Source organism: Octopus sinensis, linkage group LG7 (genome assembly GCF_006345805.1).
Source record: "Octopus sinensis linkage group LG7, ASM634580v1, whole genome shotgun sequence".
Classification (NCBI taxonomy): Eukaryota; Metazoa; Mollusca; class Cephalopoda; order Octopoda; family Octopodidae; genus Octopus; species Octopus sinensis.
In genome coordinates this window covers 19592239-19611569 of record NC_043003.1, presented here as the reverse complement: position 1 = coordinate 19611569, position 19331 = coordinate 19592239, and the positions used below count along the sequence as shown (strand labels likewise).

The 19331-nt window shown below is 36.2% G+C and overlaps 1 protein-coding gene across 3 annotated transcripts; it reads right to left on the bottom strand.

Annotated features, from left to right (window-relative positions):
- Positions 1 to 3192: 3192 nt before the first annotated feature.
- Positions 3193 to 18188, bottom strand: LOC115214147 (zinc finger protein 271-like). 3 transcript variants are annotated; one of them, XM_036504594.1, is made up of 3 exons: positions 17984 to 18188; positions 13867 to 13981; positions 3193 to 6359 (listed from the first exon to the last, which is right to left on the bottom strand). In XM_036504594.1, the coding sequence occupies exon 3, from the start codon at positions 6218 to 6220 to the stop codon at positions 4451 to 4453; it is 1770 nt and encodes a 589-aa protein (XP_036360487.1). In that variant the 5' UTR covers positions 6221 to 6359; positions 13867 to 13981; positions 17984 to 18188; the 3' UTR covers positions 3193 to 4450. The 3 variants fall into 3 exon arrangements, with proteins under 3 accessions (XP_036360487.1, XP_029639076.1, XP_036360488.1); XM_029783216.2 differs by lacking the exon at positions 13867 to 13981; XM_036504595.1 differs by lacking the exons at positions 13867 to 13981; positions 17984 to 18188 and adding an exon at positions 8411 to 8428.
- Between the last annotated feature and the right edge of the window lie 1143 nt (positions 18189 to 19331).

The following is a 19331-nucleotide window of genomic DNA, read 5'->3' as shown; positions in this document are numbered from 1 at the left end:
GCCACGTTTAGCTCCAATGTCAGCTTTGGCATGATTTCTACAGCCAGGTGCCCTTCCTAATGCCAACCACTTAACAGAGCACTAGCAGAGTCACCAAGTAACTTGCAAGACAAAGAACAGGAAGAAGGAAGAATGGAAAAAACCTCAGCTAGATAGAGAGTGGGTATTTAAAAGTGGGAGGATGAGAACCAATGGTTCTATACCAGGTGTTGAGAGGCTAAAGTGTGACAGAAGGACAAGTCCAAGAGAGCTGCAACGTTGGGCTTCATATTTCTCAGTCCATTCCAGCCATAGCATAAGACAGTTCCTCCAATAAGATTACTTTGTCTGACTTAGGTGAATACAGATCTCAGCTGGGCATTGAATGTGCTTTCATTTTAATTTGGCCTGATTAAGTAAGAGTATAGACATATATCATGAAACTTTACACTGCAGATGAAGACTCATCAATTACTCATTTACAAGGAGAGGAAGTTCCTCTAATTTCTCAAGTATGTGTCAAATTAAACTGCAAAACAACAGCTTCCCCATGCTCTTCTTTCAATTTCCTTTCCCAGAAAGTGGTGTGGCTAACTGTCATGCAACAAGTGCAATATGCCTATCAAACCCACATCCACTCATTGTCTTGCACATACCATCAAATATTCAGTCAAACCAGGCTGTGTATTTTTCTTTCTTTTTTTTAGCATAAAATGGACATCTGTAGACCAACTAAGACAATTTTTCTTCTCACTGATCTGAAGAATCTGACATTCAGCTACATTAGGAATTTTTTCTGCAGCTTTCCAACAAATTTTACAAAGAACTATATTTCAGGCATACTGAATTCCTTGAAAGATATCCAGTCTCGTAATGAATGCTACTTTCTGTAGTTTGCAAATAGAGTGCTTGTAAGCATTTACCAGTACCCTAAAATATTTCACTAAACTCCCAATCCAGGCCCCAAATACACCTTACACAGCTTCAACTGTTTTTCTGGCATGTCGAGCGAGGTTGTTGCCAGTGCCGCTGGATTGGCTCCTGTGCAGGAGGCACATAAAAAGCACCATTTGAGCATGGTCGTTGCCAGTACTGCCTGACTGGCCCTCGTGCCGGTGGCACGTAAAAGCACCCACTACACTCTCGGAGTGGTTGGCGTTAGGAAGGGCATCCAGCTGTAGAAAATCTGCCAGATCAAGATTGGAGCCTGGTGCAGCCATCTGGTTTGCCAGTCCACAGTCAAATCGTCCAACCCATGCTAGCATGGAAAGCAGACATTAAACAATGATGATGATGAACCACACTCTACAGAGTAGACACTCCTGCTAAAATTCTACATTAATAAAATATCTGTGCTACAAAAAAATACATAAATATTGTTTCATACAGAGTCCCAAGTAACGGAAAAGCTTGCAATCGGTTCCATATTTCAGTGGAATCAAAATTTAAACATCAAATTAAAATTCTTTTTTTTAATTATTTTCAAATAAAAAAGAAATGAAGCAAAGCGTTGATATATGTATTGAAAGGAATGTCATGTTTTCCTTTTTCTTTATATTTTTACATTAATTTTTTTATATATTCTTTCATTTGGCAATTTAAATGTTTATATATAATGTTTGATGAGAAAGAATCAGGACAACTGTAACATGGAAATGAAATCATTTTTCAAACTACATGTATTTATCATCAACAATATACAGGTTGGGGGGGGGTGCTTAAAAGTTCCTGGCTTTGAGTAAAAGAAAATACAAGAGGATCAGTTGATTATGATTTTATGCAACATATTTCCTTCTAAGATTCACACACATATCGCAGCAGTCCTTCAGTTTTTTTAGGCCCTATAAAAGAACTCAGAAAGTTGGGCCTCCAATCAGGGTTTTTCCCGATATCCTTAAAGCCAGGAACTTTTCAGCACCACGTCATAGCAATAATTATGTTTATTACTAATTTAATTAGAACAGTAAAACAATTGGAAATGCAACAACACATTTTCAAACAATACTACTCTAACAAAGTACAATTAGAAATGATAACACAGAATAATTATCATTTACACTAAGAACTGGTCAAGGTAATGATTATCATGACAAACAGTAGTTGTATTAAGCCATAACACAATGTTGCAGTGGACTCCAGTACAAAGTTTATTAAAAAAAAAAAAGCTTCCAACTTCTTTCAATCTAAGAAAATAAAATGGAAAAATGTCATTGGGGAAAAATTATATTTATGAAATTTAATTTAAATATTTTTATCAAAAACATTCTCAGTTATTTATATATTTCTTCATTGCCCACAAGGGGCTAAACATAGAAGGGACAAACAAGGACAGACAAAGGGATTAAGTCGATTACATCGACCCCATTGCGAAACTGGTACTTTATTTATTGACCCTGAAAGGATGAAAGGCAAAGTCAACCTTGGCGGAATTTGAACTCAGACCGTAACGACAGATGAAATACTGTTTCTCAGTTATTTATATGTAACATTTGGTATATGATAAAGCAGAATGTTTTAAAAGAGTCAAAGAATGGTAAAATATTACATTTGTCTATTATTTAGCTTCCACTTTTTACATGCTTGCAAGGTTCACATGGAATTTATTGGGGCAGATTTTTCTATGATTTGATGCCCTTCCTGTTTCTAAGCAAGCTAAAATTTCCTCATAGCCACACGTTTTTACGGAAGATTGGAATTGAAAGATACTCCAGGTGTGAAAGTAACATTTGTTTACAACTATCATGCAATGCCGAGACAAGGAGACTCAAGTAAACACATACATCCATGATAGATGTATACACACATATACACAGGAGGTTTCTTTTAGTTTCCTATTTCTTTACTGCCCACAAGGGGCTCAACTCAGTGGATCTCCTAAGAGGATAAATGATTGCAGCTTCTTTTAAAATCAGCCAGAACTTTCTAGATAAATGAGACTGATATTCACCATACCTGATGGCATATAAGACACCTATTTTCTAAAAAATATGTTACAAAAGAAAATCACCCCAGGTCCTATATGCAAAGTTGTCTCCCCACCCATAAGTTTTAATCCACTAAACAACATTTTTTGTTCCTGAATGTGCTGCTGAAACTGAGGTACATCTGATATGCCTGTGCATCTTTTATGCAATCAAATATGATCCTTCCAATATATTTAAGTTGATGTTTTCAGGAACAGCATGAGCCTCCAGAGAGCAAGTTGCTGACTGCGTAACATGTTTAATACAGCAAGCTGTGTCATGAGAGATCACTGTAGATTGTGAAATGTAGGAGGGGGCTGTGTGATTTTTTTTTTTATGTATTACTTATGATTACAAATGCGCCTTCATGATGTTGAAAGAAACTGAATTGTCATATCCCTATTGAAAGAGTTAAAATTAAGACAACTCGATTTAACGCTTTTGATACCAGCCACCTTAGACTATCCCTTGGTTTTCTGATACAGGGTGCAACAGAATGACCCCCATATTTTTATACAGCCAATGGCATGCTATTAGTGAAACTGGGCAGATAGTGTCTTCATGTAGCTAATGTTTTATCATTTTTTTTCTTTCAATTACCATTATGATTTGAACTGGTGCACACCGTGTGCGTGCTGTTAAAATGTTTATCAAGAGTGATAAATCTGGGAGGTTTTTTTTTTGTCACACCTTGTAAAAGCTTCTTGTTCTAAAGTGATCTAAATTAAAACCTAAACATCAAAATTTTAGGTAAATTTAAGTTCCAAACAAAAGTTTTAATAACAAAATTATTTTACTAAATTCTTCATTTTTTTTTTCTTTAAATTAACTGAAACAAAAGCAGTGTAGTTTAATAGAAACATGTTAACAAAAGGGTTAAGAGGCTTGTTCATGGAGAAATGCAAGCCTGGTAGATGTTTAGGATATGCACGGATGTTGCTGTATCCACAAGTTTTAAGGAAGTAAAGAGCAGAATCAACAGCAGAAGAGTGTGATTTTAGAATGATTGTATCTATGTGATAGTGAAACAGGAAGTACAAGAAAGGAAAATTTATAGGGAGTTTTGTTAAGTATGAACAGTGTGAAGTTGGAAGCCATGCAAAGATTCCATGAAGTTAGTAGAGACCCTGAGGAGTTAATAGTTGACTTTCAGTTAATAATTAATATCACTCTGGTGAGGTTTCTCACCTGAGTGTGCATTTTTGACACAACATACTTTAATTAATTTATCAAAAATGATTTATCACAGATATCACAATGGTGGTTTTATTACATGAAGTATATGTTCATAACAAGATTTTTGCCTTCCAGAGAATGTTTTATCCATGGTGTAACATTCACAAATTTTCTTTTTTTCTTTTATGAATATCTCTGGAGTATTTCAAATATTCATTTGGTGAAGCATTTTACTAAATGATATCAGTGGTGTGATATGGTTTTTCAAATGTGTGATAAGTTAAATGCCTGCTTTGATAAATTATTTTACCACTGATATCACAGTATTATGCTTACTCATCCATGTGGCTACATTTATGGATAGATAATGATTTGCTTTCAGAAAATATTTTACCACAGACATCACAATGATATGGTTTCTCGTCTAAATGAATAGATTTATGAGATGACAAATCTTCAGTTGTTGAAAATGTTTTACCACACACATCACAGTGACAAGCATTTTCTCCTCTGTGTATATTATTGTGACGAGTTAAATTTGTTTTCACTGAAAAGGTTTTGCCACAGATATTACAGTGATATGGCTTCACACCTGTATGTGTATCTTTGTGACGAGTTAATTTTGAACTTTCGGAGAATGTCTTACCACAGACATCACAGTGGTATGGTTTCTCACCTGTGTGAATACGCTTGTGACGAGTTGCACTTTTACTTGTAGAGAACGCTTTACCACAAATATCACACACATATGGTTTTTCTCCTGTGTGAATACGTTTGTGAAGTGTCAGGTACTCATTTTGAGAGAATGCTTTACCACACGTGTCGCAGTGGTATGGTTTCTCACCTGTGTGAATATGTATGTGCCTAATTAAATATCTCTTCTGTGCAAATATCTTACCACAGATATTACACTCGTATGATCTCTCCGAGTGCGAATTTAAGTTTTCATTTTCATTTATCTTTCTATCACAGACATCATTACTCTGATATGGTTTCTCACCTGTATGAATATGCTTGTGCATAATTAAATATCTATTCTCTGAAAACCTTCTACCACAGATATCACACTGATGTGGTTTCTCTATCTCAATCAGTTCAGGAGAGATTATATTTTCACCGACAGTGATCTTTTTATCACAGATTTTATCACCCTGGTTAGATTTCTTATCAGTATGAACCCGACTGTGACGTGTTAAATCTCCTTTTACAGAATATCTTTTACCGCAGATGTCACAGTAGTACGGTTTCTCACGTGTGTGAACGCTCCGGTGATTAACTAACAGTCCATTTTGAGAGAATGTTTTACCGCAGATATCACACTGATATGATTTCTCACCTGTATGCCTACTTTTATGACAAGATAAGGTTCCACTTGTCGAGAATGATTTACCACAGATATCACAATGGTATGGTTTCTCACCTGTATGCCTACGTTTATGACAGGTGAGATTCGCACTCCCAGAGAACGCCTTGCCACAGATATCACATTCATATGGTTTTTCCCCTGTGTGAACACGTATGTGTCGTTTCAAATATTCACTCCGGGAGAATGTTTTACTACAAATATCACAATGATATCGTTTCTCTCCCGAGTGAACAAGTTTATGAGAAGCTAAATTCCCATTCTGAGAGAAGGTTTTACCGCAAGTGTCACATTGATATGGTTTCTTGTCATTGTGAATACGTTTATGGCGAGTTAATGTTGCTCCTCTAGGAAACCGCTTACCACAGACATTACACTGGTGTGGTCTCTTAACTGAATGAGTACTTTTATGAGAAGATAAATTTTCAGTCGATGAGAATGATTTACCACAGATATCACAGTGGCATGGTTTTTCTCTTATGTGTATATGTTTGTGACGGGTTAAGTTAGTCTTCCGTGAGAATGTTTTGCCACAGGCATTACACAGATATGGTTTTTTCTCTGAGTGTACATGTTTGTGATTAGTCAAACTTCCAATATCGGAGAATATCAGTAAACACACATCACAGGTATACAATTTCTTTGTTACATCTAACTCTGTCTCACATGGTGTATCTTTATTTTCAGATTGTGTTTCATCAACTTGATTTTCACTTTTACACGTCTCAGCCTCAGCCATAATGCTGTCTGTTGCCCTTAAATGCAAATTGAAATCCTTTGCTTATAATTTCACAAACGACTTCAAGGTTATATAATTGACGTTGCATATCTTCTTGATAATGCCATCCTTCATTAGTGCATTATTGGTGACAAAAACCCTGAAATAACAAAATAGTATAATATATAAGAAGGACAAAGAAACACTGACAAAGAAATTATTGTAGAGAAGTGACTAAGACAAAGACAGTGTATGTAAAAGCAGGAAGAAGGTTACAAAGCTTGCTTTGCAACTATGTGGGGATTTTTTTTGAGGGGGGAGGGGGTCAGTCCCCACTATGCAGCACCTTGAGCCAACTAATGCTTCTAAGTAAATTTGATAGATAGAAACTGTGCAGAAGTGAAGGCGGCGAGCTGGCAGAAACGTAAGCACACCGGGCGAAATGCTTAGTGGTATTTCATCTGCCGCTACGTTCTGAATTCAAATTCCGCCTAGGTCGACTTCGCCATTCATCCTTTCGGTGTCGATAAAATAAGTACCAGTTACACACTGGGGTCGATATAATCGACTTAACCAGTTTGTCTGTCCTTGTTTGTCCCCTCTATGTTTAGCCCCTTGTGGGTAGTAAAGAAATAAGAAACTGTGCAGAAGTGTGAGTCTGTGACTGTGTGTGTGTGTGTGTCCCCCACAACTGCTTGACAACTAGTGTTAGTTTGCTTATGTCCTCATAACTTAGCAGTTCGGTAACAGAGAGTGATAAAATAAGTACCAGACTTTAAAAATGAGTATTGGGGGGCTCAGTACTGAGTTTGGTTTGTACAACTAAATTCTTCAAGGCACACCCATAGCATGGCTACAGTGTAATGAATGAAATGAGTAAAAAAAAAAACCCCACAAAGGTGTGGACATGTAGTGGAGATGACCAGTGGAATCTGAGATATATTTTTTAATCCCACCCCATTTACACAAACTTTAATTACAAGTCAAAACTTTCCCAAACACTATCATCAGGGAACACTTCAGTGCAAACAAGATATCCTGGGACAAAAAAAAAATTAAAAGCCCCAAAATAATACTATCACCGCTTGGGGAGATACAAAACAAGTAAACCTCTACATGGTAGTTTAATCTACTAGCATTAGCAGCCAAATCTGATTCAAATCACAATCTGCAGTTTTAAGAATAGAAGAATTCAGATAATGTAATCTGAGATATATTATTTCTGGATATAAAAAAAGTAGAGGGTCATAGCTGGAATGTCTTTAATCAGAGGTCTGCTAGATTAGATGCGATAGCCTTACAAATTTCCATTTATAGCTTAAAGAAGCAACACCTCACAATGCTAAGAACAACTATTCATCACATGCTTTATATAATACCTAACAACTACAACCACAGTCCCTCAGCTGTCCTTCAACCATTGATCTCTCTATCACCATCAAGGCATATTCACACATCAATCCATCTAGTTTGCCAGCCCACTACTCCTGGAAGGGTTGCAGAGGTAGAATCCTCAGGCACCTCCTCCATATGGTCCTATCAGAAATAGCTGTAATAACACTTTCCTGCTGGATTCCCAAAAGCTGCAGTATGAAAAGTGTTCAAAGGTATTCTCATATATCAATGAACAAAATAACATTTTGAAAACTACACAAAAGGAAAACAAAAGTTTACTTCTACTCATCATCATTATCATTGTTTAATGTCCGTTTTCCATGCTGGCATGGTTTGGACGGTTTGACTGAGGGCTGGAAGGCCAGCAGTTGCACCAGGCTCCAATCTGATCTTTACTCTTTTACTTGTTTCAGTCATTTGACTGTGGCCATGCTGGAGCACCGCCTTTAGTCGAGCAAATCGACCCCAGGACTTATTCTTTGTAAGCCTAGTACTTATTCTATCAGTCTCTTTTGCTGAACTGCTAAGTTACAGGGACGTAAGCACACCAGTATCAGTTGTCAAGCGATGTTGGGGGGGGGGGGGCACAAACACAGACACACAAACATATACACACACATTCATATATATATATATATATATATATATAATATATATATATATATACATATATACGACGGGCATCTTTCAGTTTCCGTCTACCAAATTCACTCACAAGGCTTGGTCGGCTCAAGGCTATAGTAGAAGACACTTGCCTAAGGTGCCACGCAGTGGGATTGAACCTGGAACCATGTGGTTCATAAGCAAGCTACTTACCACACAGCCACTCCTACGCCTGGCAATGTTTCTACAGCTGGATGTCCTTCCTAACACCAACCACTCTGTAGTGTAGCGGGTGCTTTTTATGTACCACAGGCATGGGAGCAAGTCAGGTGGGCCTGGCATCAATCACATTCAGATAGTGCATTTTACGTGCCACCGAAACAGAATTGAGAATTTTGCAGAAATCAACAAGAAGATAAACACAATACAGTAAATACAGGCAACAACAACAATTACAGATGCTTTGAGAATAATATTACACGAGGAACAAAATACAACCCCGATTACACAAGTGAAATAACCAAAGTGATTAAAAAAACAAAAAAGCAAAGAAAGTAATTTTCGAAAAACATTTGATAAGGAAGTTTACTTGCTGTTGGGTATAGATATATTATCTGAAGGTTGTTATTGTTAAATTTGAAGTGTTGTGGCTACAGTTAGAGTTGTTGATATTGTTAATTACTCACTATGGTGTTTTACTGTTTAAGTAGTTTTATGTTAGACAAATACTTGACAACTGTATGAAGAGGGGAGTGTTATGGGGGAGTTTGTGGGAGATATTTTTTTTTATTATTTCATTTCTTAGTTCACAATGCTTAGTATGCACATTTCAGTTGTGGGCATTGTTCCCTCTAAACTTTTGTTCCTGTATCTTCTGACGTCCCCCGCCATCCACCTACCCAACCAATCTCAATTCTCTGTCCCAACTTCTTCCTGTTCTCTATCCACCTTCTTGTACCATCTCTACTTTCCTTTCTCCTTTTGTTTTTGCAAGTGTACCCATGTATCTTCTGTACAGCAGGACACCTATCCCAGTCTCTCTTTCCTACTGTTGCCTCTCTACCCCTGTCACAATGCTATCTCCTTGAATACTGCACCTCCACTATGTGAAGAAGTCTTGTCTAGCAGATTATTCAGTTAACCAACAAGTGCTGGTGTCATGGAAAACTGATATACTTTGTAAAATGGCTAGCATTAGGAAGGGTATCCAGCCATTGAAACCTTACCAAAGCAGACACTGCAGACCAACACAACCCTTAAGTTAATCAAATCTTGTAGAACCATCCAAACATAGAACAAAGATGTTAAACGATAATGATGAGTGCAGGAGTGGCTGTGGTAAGTAGCTTGCTTACCAACCACATGATTCTGGGGTCAGTCCCACTACGTGGCACCTTGGGCAAGTGTCTGCTACTATAGCCTCGGGCCGACCAAATCCTAGTGAGTGGATTTGGTAGACGGAAACTGAAAGAAGCCCATCGTATATATGTATATATACATATATGTGTGTGTGTGTGTGTTTGTCTGTGTTTCTCCCCTTCAACATCGCTTGACAACCAATGCTGGTGTGTCTACGTCCCCATAACTTAGCGGTTCAACAAAAGAGGCCGATAGAATGAGTCCTGGGGTCGATTTGCTCAACTAAAGGCGGTGCTTCAGCATGGCTGCAGTCAAATGACTGAAATAAGTAAAAGAGAAAAGAGTGCAGTTATTTGCATGTGTGTAAAACACAATGCATTGCTCATGACCAGTGTTCCCTGTAAACAGTGCACACAAGGCTTTCAAATTGAAATTGGACTTTTTTTTTTTTTACTGAAAAAATTTGAGTGATGGCTACATACTTTGCAAATAGAGAAAAAAATGCAAAATTTGCAGAGGAAACATTGCTTACAACTAAAATATATGTTCAACATCAAGAACAAAGAAATGAAATAACAAAGAAAATATCTCCCACAAACTCCCCTTCACCCCACACCACCCATATTTGTCAAATATTTGCATCTAAAATAGAACAACTAAACAAACAGTAATATACAATAGCAAGTAATTAACGACATGAACAATAGCTAGAACCACTTAACACGAATAACCTGCAGATAACATATCTACACTCCAACAGCGAGGAAACCCACCTGTCATGCATTTTTTGAAAAGCAGTCACCAAAAACTACACAAAAACTAAAACATAAAATAACAAAATATTCACAATTTAGACTCCTTCTTTCCATCAGACACAAGAAAATTAATAGGGTAACGGAAAAATACTAAAAAAGATATGACCAAATAAAAAGCATGTGCTTAAAACATCCAGGGCTACAGGAATCACCACACTCAGTCACCATCTAAAACGATGACCAAGAAAAAAAGCTTCTATGTGGTCTTTTAAACAATTAGGAATTGCAATGAAGTCTCCCTCAAATCACATCACCATGTCTGTTCTGTAGGCGAAAGAAAGAGTATGATAGCGAAACAGTGGCTGGGATGAATTAGTGGAAGAAGAAGAGAGTAATGAAAGACACAATACTAACAGGCATCTCTCTTACATTACTTCCATTATGCAAAATCTTCCTATCTGCAATGCCTTAAACAAAAACTGGTACCTTTCCATCACACTCACTGCATACCATAAATCCTCGAGTATAATCCGCATCTTTTCCCCAAAATTTAAAGGTCAAAATCCCTAATGCGTACTATATACAACGTTAAAAATTAAAATTATTTTGTAATCAATGTCTGAGTCTCTATTTGCTGAATGGCGATGTTTATTCAGACGCATTTTGTGATGTCGGGCGCGAAAATACCTTAAGCTAAGCCTGAAAGCAATGAAGTCATAAAAGAATCATCCATAACTTGCAGTAAGCAACATTTATTAAACGTTATTACTGTTATTTCTTTATTTTCTGCAAACAAAATGCACAAAAAAGCTACATGTTTGCATTATGTTATATATGCAATAATAATAAGGGACATTACCGTATACAGTTTTACAAACCAAGGACGTTATATAGATCTCCTTGACTCAAGTTATAGAAGGGGTGCATATTATACACAAGGTTTAGGTTTTTCAGAGGTACAGCCCCCTAAAAATCCCCTGCGTATTATACTCGAGGATTTACGGTAAACCTCTAATTCTTGTTCCTCACTACATTTATTTCACCACTACATACATCAAATACAATGAACCCAGCTAAGTAACCAGTCATGGCAGAATCTATTCCATTAACTTATATCAAGGCTTAGGTCCAGTCCCAGTTCTCCACAGAGAAATGAGAACAACTGCAAACAGCCATTTACTTTATCATCTTAACTCTTTTGATAGCAATCTGCCTGAAACTGCTCTTAGCTGTAATGATACAAATTTCCTTGTTTTAAAGTCATCTAAATTAAAACCTGCCATCAAAATTTCTTGTTAATTTATATTCCAAATATCATCCTAATAATGACAATATTATTTTAACAATTAACTGAAACAGTATATTTCAATATAAATATATATGTGTGTTAAAAAAATAGGTTAAATCATACATCTTCTGAGTAATTACTTGTAGAGTTTCTATAGGACCAGATTTAGCACACACCTTCTTTCTTACACAAATAAATTAACGCCCTTATTTTAAACAATATTGTTGCCTTTCACATCAGCAAATCTTTCAACTCTGTTTGGCATCAGAACCTCTAAAGTTATCAGTTTATTGGCGCCATCAGTACTCTGTCTCATAGCTTAGACATTTTCTACACCAGCATCGGTTGTCAAGCAATGCTAGGGGGACAAACACAGACACACAAACACACATACATATATATATACGACAGTCTTCTTTCAGTTTCCGTCCACCAAATCCACTCACAAGGCATTGGTTGGCCCGGGGCTATAGCAGAAGACACTTGCCCAAGATGCCACACAGTGGGACTGAACCCGGAACCATGTGGTTGGTTAGCAAGCTACTTACCACACAGCCACTCCTGCGCCTATTCATTCTACTGGAATATGTTGTTGCTCTTCCCAACTTACATCAAATCTGATGTATCCCAGGATTCAGTTTGTCTTACCAATTCTTCCTCTGGTACATCAATGACATTCCTTGTTACCATTCATTCCACACACACACACTCCTACACTGATGATACCACTCTCTATTCCTTGACCTTCCATCCATATGCACCCAATACATACTAGACTTGCATTCATAAACCTCTTTGATACCAACCTGCTCAAGATTGCCCCTGGTACAAATTCTACAAATTTTATGATTTACAGCAATCTAAATTAAAACTTTCCAACAAAATTTCAATTTGATGATTATTCCAAAGATTAGCTTAATAAATAGCTATTTCACTAAATACTTTATTATTTTCAAAATTAATTGAAATAATGGCAATTGTTAGAGCTAAAATAATAGAAAATATTAAATTTCTTGCTTGCTTGGACCCACCATAAAATAACAGAATACCTATTTCTTTACTACCGACAAGGGGCTAAACACAGAGAGGACAAACAAGGACAGACAAACGGATTAAGTAGATTATATCAACCCCAGTGTGTAACTGGTACTTAATTTATCGACCCCAAAAGAATGAAAGGCAAAGTCAACCTCGGCGGAATTTGAACTCAGAACGTAACGGCAGACGAAATACGGCTACGCATTTTGCCCGGTGTGCTAGCGATTCTGCCAGCTCGCCGCCTTAAAATAACAAAATACCATTGGTTTAAGGAGAGGGACTTGTTCAGAAATTAGTGCATAGAAGAGATCGTATAACTTTAAATTTATTTTTGCTGGTCTCTGTCAGACTGTATGATAGTGGTGAGGGTGATGGTAGTCTCTCATAGTCCAAGAAAGACAGTTCAGCAATTTCTTAAAGAATAGTGTGCACAAACAATTTGTTTATAGTAATCAGGTGTATGTGCTGTACATTGGCAAACTCCCTCTATCAAATTGACATTACCTGTACAGGTGCACCACATGTCAGATATCGAAGTGATTACAGAACAAATGTGAGATGAAGTGTTTTGCTTGAGAACACAAAGCACCACCCAGTCCAGGAAAAGAACCCACAATCTCATAATCATGAGTGCAACATCTGAACCATTTGGTCATATGCCCTCACAGTCAGATTGTATATAGCACTGATGTCTATAGTTTCAATATCCAGAACTCAACAGAGGACTAGATTGAGTGCAGTGTGGATTTTGATATTGGCGAGGCCAACTTTGTTCATTTTGTTGAAAGAGATAATGAGGCCAGTTCCGACAGAAAAGCATTCCATTCCCTTATTGTTGAAGGTTAGTCAAGAAAACAGTAGTTCAGTCACATTACAGGAAATAACACTGAAACAATATGATCGTGTTTCTCAGCTATTGTGACCAGTGAAGTGTTTTAAAAGAAGATTAGAATGCTAAAGTGACAAGGTCAAAAATATTTATAGATCAAGAAATATGCAAAAATTACACTGCACTCATTTGGACATCATCAGGTTTGTTCGTTAACCAATGCAAGAATTTAATTTTGGTTTCTTTGCTGCAATTGGCTTTTTTTTCACCCATTATAGTATTTGTTGCTTATCTTAAAATTTTTTTTCAAAATTACAAGATGAAATAATAAAAATGAGTGACTATGAGAATATTTTTATTTATTTATTTATTGGGCAAAGTACATAATTTCATAACCTACTCTGCATCCCACCCATTCTCTCATACTTTAACCACTACGTCTCATAGCATAAAGCCAAGCACCATCTCAAGTTTGTAGTTTTGCAAGCTGCATGGTGACATAACAGGTGTCAGTGCTATGAAAAAAAAAGTACTCAGTACATGTTGTAAAATGGCCAGCATTAGGTAAGCATTGGAACATGATGCAATCCTTGGACCCATCAGATCCTGTCAAACCATCATCTAACCTGTGCCAGCATGGAACATAGACATTAAATGATTATACATACACACACACATATATATATATATCATCATCATCATCATCATCGTTTAGCATCCGCTTTCCATGTTAGCATGGGTTGGACAGTTTGGCCAGGGTCTGGGAAGCCAGAAGGCTGCACCAGGCCCAGTCTGATCTGGCAATGTTTCTACGGCTGGATGCCCTTCCTAACGCCAACCACTCTGTGAGTGTAGTGGGTGCTTTAGAAGGTTTGGAGATGATGTACAGGTATTATATATTAGAAGAAATAGGGTATTCAGAAATCTGGATGGTTTTATATTTACAGATTTTTATTAATATGTCACATGTTTTTATAAATCATATTTTAGCACTTGCATCTACTGGTGTAGATGCAAGCATTAATACATGATTTATAAAAACATGTGACATATTAATAAAAATCTGTAATAATAAAACCATCCAAGTACCTTATTTCTTCTAATATATATATATATATATATATATATATATTCTTTTACTTGTTTCAGTCATTTGACTGCAACTATGCCGGAGCACCATCTTCAAAGGTTTTAGTTGAACAAATCGACCCTAGGACTTGTTGATCAATATTTAGCAGAAGTAACAGAGTGACTCAAAGTCTGAGAGTTTTGAGCATTGATACAATGCACAAAACTCTTGAACTTTGAGTCACTCTGTTACTTCTGCTAAATATTAATGAAAATATGAATATACTCATTTTTCTATTTTTCTTGTTTGAATCAACATACCTGCATATATATATATATATATAAGAAACACACAAAAACCGTTAGATTCACTTCGACATTTAAATTTAATTTGCCAAAATATTTTTGTCGCTTTGACACCATGACCTGTTCACTGACAAAATTCTGTGCTTCAGCAAACAGTTGTGGTCTCAAAGCGATGGAAATATTTTGGCAAATTAAATTTAAATGTTTGAGTGAAACTAACGGTTTTTGTGTGTTTCTTAAATGGCTTATAAACACCTTCCACGCTGCAATTGTTTTCATTCCAGCACACACTCTCAGATCAGGTCACTTGCTATGCAAGTACATATATAAAAAAAATATATATATGTATATATATATGTATATACATACATATATATTTATTTATTTATATATATTTATACTTTTTCTTAATTGCAGAAGATAAAGAGGAAATAAGATAAATAAAGAGAGACTAAAGTTTTTCTTTCTGATTACTGGAGGTTAAATGACAGAAAATGAGGTTATTCATGACTCACATATGAATTAATGGGTGAATTTTAGCAGTAAATTCAGAAACTGGGACCTTTCCATCACAGGAACTCTCCTCTGGATCAAATCTTTACAGTATTTTTTGAAGGTGGGTATTGAGCAAATATACTTGTCTTTTTCAAGATCTAGATCAGTCTGTTTACCACTTACTCTCAATGTTTTGGGTGTGGACTCCAGGAACAGGATCAACAAAATAATGACCGTAATTGACATCATTAAGCCAAAGCCTACAAATTTTCTAACCACAGATCAGAGTAAATCATATTTCAGTCATATCTTGTTATTTGCCAGCCCATCATCAAGCAAAAACTGCAAAGATTAGGAAACCAGAAGGAAAAATAGAAACAAGACTAACACCTGGTACCATACATTCCAGGAAGAACCCAAACACATGAAGACCACTTGAACAAGATCAAGAAAAGAAACTATGCATTGGCATCAAGCTGACAAACACCTGAAGTTTGATAGAATTTTGCCATCAACCTGAAGTTCCATACAAACTTGGATCCAAACACTACAATAGCGAGCTTCAACACATTTATAGTTCATCATTATCAGGTAACATTTATTTTCCCATTTTTCCACAGAAGATTGGAAACAACATTGCTTATATGACAGTGAGATTTATTTATGATCATCATGTCAAAACAAGGGTTTATGCATACATACACAGGGGTGCAGCTAAGGTAAATGGTGCCCAGGGAAAGCATCAAAATTGTGCTCCCACTCCCAACCAAAGAGTGGAAACTTGCATAGAAATGGCTTAATTAGAAAAAGATTTGGGCCAAAATTGCGTCCCCCTCAAAATGGCACCCAGGGCATGTGCCCTACTTGCACCACCCTAGCTATGCCCCTGTGCGTACATATATACATACACACACACATGCATATATGAAGGGCTTCTACAGCTTCCATCCACCAAATCTACTCACAAGGCTTTGGTCAACCCAAGGCTATTAGATGACATCTGCCTAAGGTGCTGCACAGTGGGACAGAACCTGAGACCACATGGTTGGGAAGGAAACTTCTCAACTACACAGCCAGACCTGCACCTGCTAAAGTTGACTTTACTTTCTTCTGTTTGCATATTGGAATACTAAATATCCACTTCACAATAACTTGCAGGCTATAGTTACATTAGCAGTCAACACTGACAGTCTACCCTCATTCCATTTTGCTTAATCGACTGATAAAAAGCCATTCCTTTCAGAAGAGGGGTGTGTCCATCCAACAACCAATGTAGCACAGAGAACATATCATTTCTCTTTCAGCTCTCAAATGGCTGTTTTGGGAGATGTTTTGATTATAACTATAGGTTTGTACAGAGCTTTGCAATGTAGATTTTGAGTGGACATCAAGTTGTCTGAAGATATCAAGACCAGTTCTTCACCATTGAAAGAAACTAAAGAGTTTTTTTTTATATTTTACCTCAATTTCTGTTATCTAATCACTGGTCATTGAAAATATTGAATAATTTAATTCATAACTTTTTCTTTTAATATTCTATCACAAAAATAACTGAACAATTTCAATTTTAGATATAAAATTAACAAACTAAAACCTCCTTCTCGGATGAAGTGTTCTGCCCAAAGCATTAAACTTTTGCTCGCCTCTTGCTTACAACAAATCAAATTCCTTTTCCCAACTGCTTTTACCAAACTCCACTGCATGGAAATAAAATTCCTATGAAGCCAAAAAGGCCAACCGCAGCACACCCGCAAAAGAATTCATCCGCCGGCTGCCAAACAATGAAAATATTTTGAAATAATTATGCTGCGAGAAATCTGAATAATATCTCTTATTCTACCTTTGGTCGTTACAAAAATTGGTAAATTCGATATACTTTCTCACACTGCCTCTAGTCGTTGTATAAATTTCGAAATTTTGGTATATTACTTAGAATAACAAAAAAATTCAACCGCCAAAGAAACTAGCCATTTCTATAGAAATTCTCAATTCTCCTGACATTTAAAGCTGGTATGTGCTGTAAGATTTACATTGCTTCATTAACTATAACGATGACCATTAATAAAAACTATGTTCACCATTAATATATTTACATTATATACACTCGTTATATTTGGTATAATTGTCACTGGAACTAAAACTGTGTTCTTGCAGAACAAAATTCATGACAATCACACACTGACATAAATGTGACAGTGGTGCATTTAACGACGACAACCTTATAAACTTTAATGTCAGTATAATTAAGAAAGGTGTTAATAATTATTAAAGAAGACAGCTCTATCACGTAAGTCTTTGATATTTGAGATTTCCAGAAGACAAAAATATTACGGAAGCAACAAACATAAATATAAAGTTATAATTTATATTGCGACCCACTGGAAACACTGGCGATTATGAGTGTTTCAAAACGGATAATAGGCGATCTTTCGATATATATATATACTATCAACTAGTACGATAAAATAAAATTCGGAAAATAATTTATTAAATAAACACGGACTTAAATGTATGATTATAAGAATTTGTTTTGATAGCTTTAGTGAATCTTCAAGAATAAGGACACAAGACAAGTTATTTTTCTTATCGCACGTAAAACAAATCAAACTAAAGTTGGTCATGAGTAGAGATATATTTGTACAACTTACTGTTTTCTAATATTTTTCTTCACTATTTGGTGTAGTTAGAAGTGAAAAAATATAGAAATGTGAGGACATTAATAAAACAACACATTTAGATAATGTTCATTAGACATTAATGACAGAAAAGAACAAACTAAGTGATACAAATAATTACAAATCAACAGCCTTACTTTCGTAGCCGACTACTTACAAGGAAATATTTGCAAGGCGAAGGACAAAATAATTAATGGTATTATTATCTTAGCGCCCCAAACAAATGCTTAGCGACATTTCTTCCAATCTTTTAGGTTCTGAATTCAAATTCCGCCGTGACTTTGCCTTTCATCCTTTCGGGGTCGATAAAATAGGTACCAGTTGAGCACTGGCCCCTTCCTCTCGAATTGCTGCCTTTCAGACAAAACAAGAGGGAATTATTAAAGACCGTAAATTGTCTGAATCGTTAGCAAGTCAAACAAAATGCTTAAGTGGTATTCCCTTCGTCTCTTTACGTTCTGGGTTCAAATTTCGCCCAGATCGACTTTGCCTTTCATCCCTTTGGGGTTCAATAAAATAAGTACCAGTTGACTAGCCTTTCTTCCCCCAAATTCCAAAAGGCCTGTAATAAAAAGGATAATTATTTTAAAAACAGGTGGTTGTAGAATTTTTGACAACATTGTAAGATATTCGAGAAAACAAATCGCTTACGTTAATTACTCAGGTATGTTTTGTACATGAAAAACAATAATAGTTAAGTCAGTGCTAGCATTTAATCAGAAATACTTTTATTTATGCACCGTGGGGAAAGAACCCTTAGCGCAATAAATAACAACATTTTAATCATTTCGACAACTAACAGGTGTCAGCTTCAGACATGTTTCTGCTTCTTAAATACCTCAGCAAAAATAAACTTCACCAAAGTATCTCATTCGTCCAACGTAAACCAAGGTACGTGTTATATATGTGTGTGTGCGCGCGCGATATATATTTATATATATTGCACAACTCGGCGTTTTTAGATACTTTGAAATATAAGGTATACTTCTAAATAAACATACGATTTAACCTCGTAGCAAATCGTCAGCCAAGGGGTTATACTCCAGGTTTTAGCTTTTAATTTTTCTGCAGGCAAGAAAGGGAATCAGTATGATTATTTTCTAGGCTTGTTAGACATTCCACAGAGAAAGAGTACCCATCTATTCATTCTAATCTCTTTTTTCTGCCTTCAAATTGATAAAAACTCCGAACTTTTCACAACAAAATTATTTTAATTGAAAACGTATACCTTACATTCTGAATTATCCAAAAAATACATTGTGCAATCGTGGCACTCCGTCGGTTACGACGACGTGGGTTCCAGTTGATTCGATCGACGGAA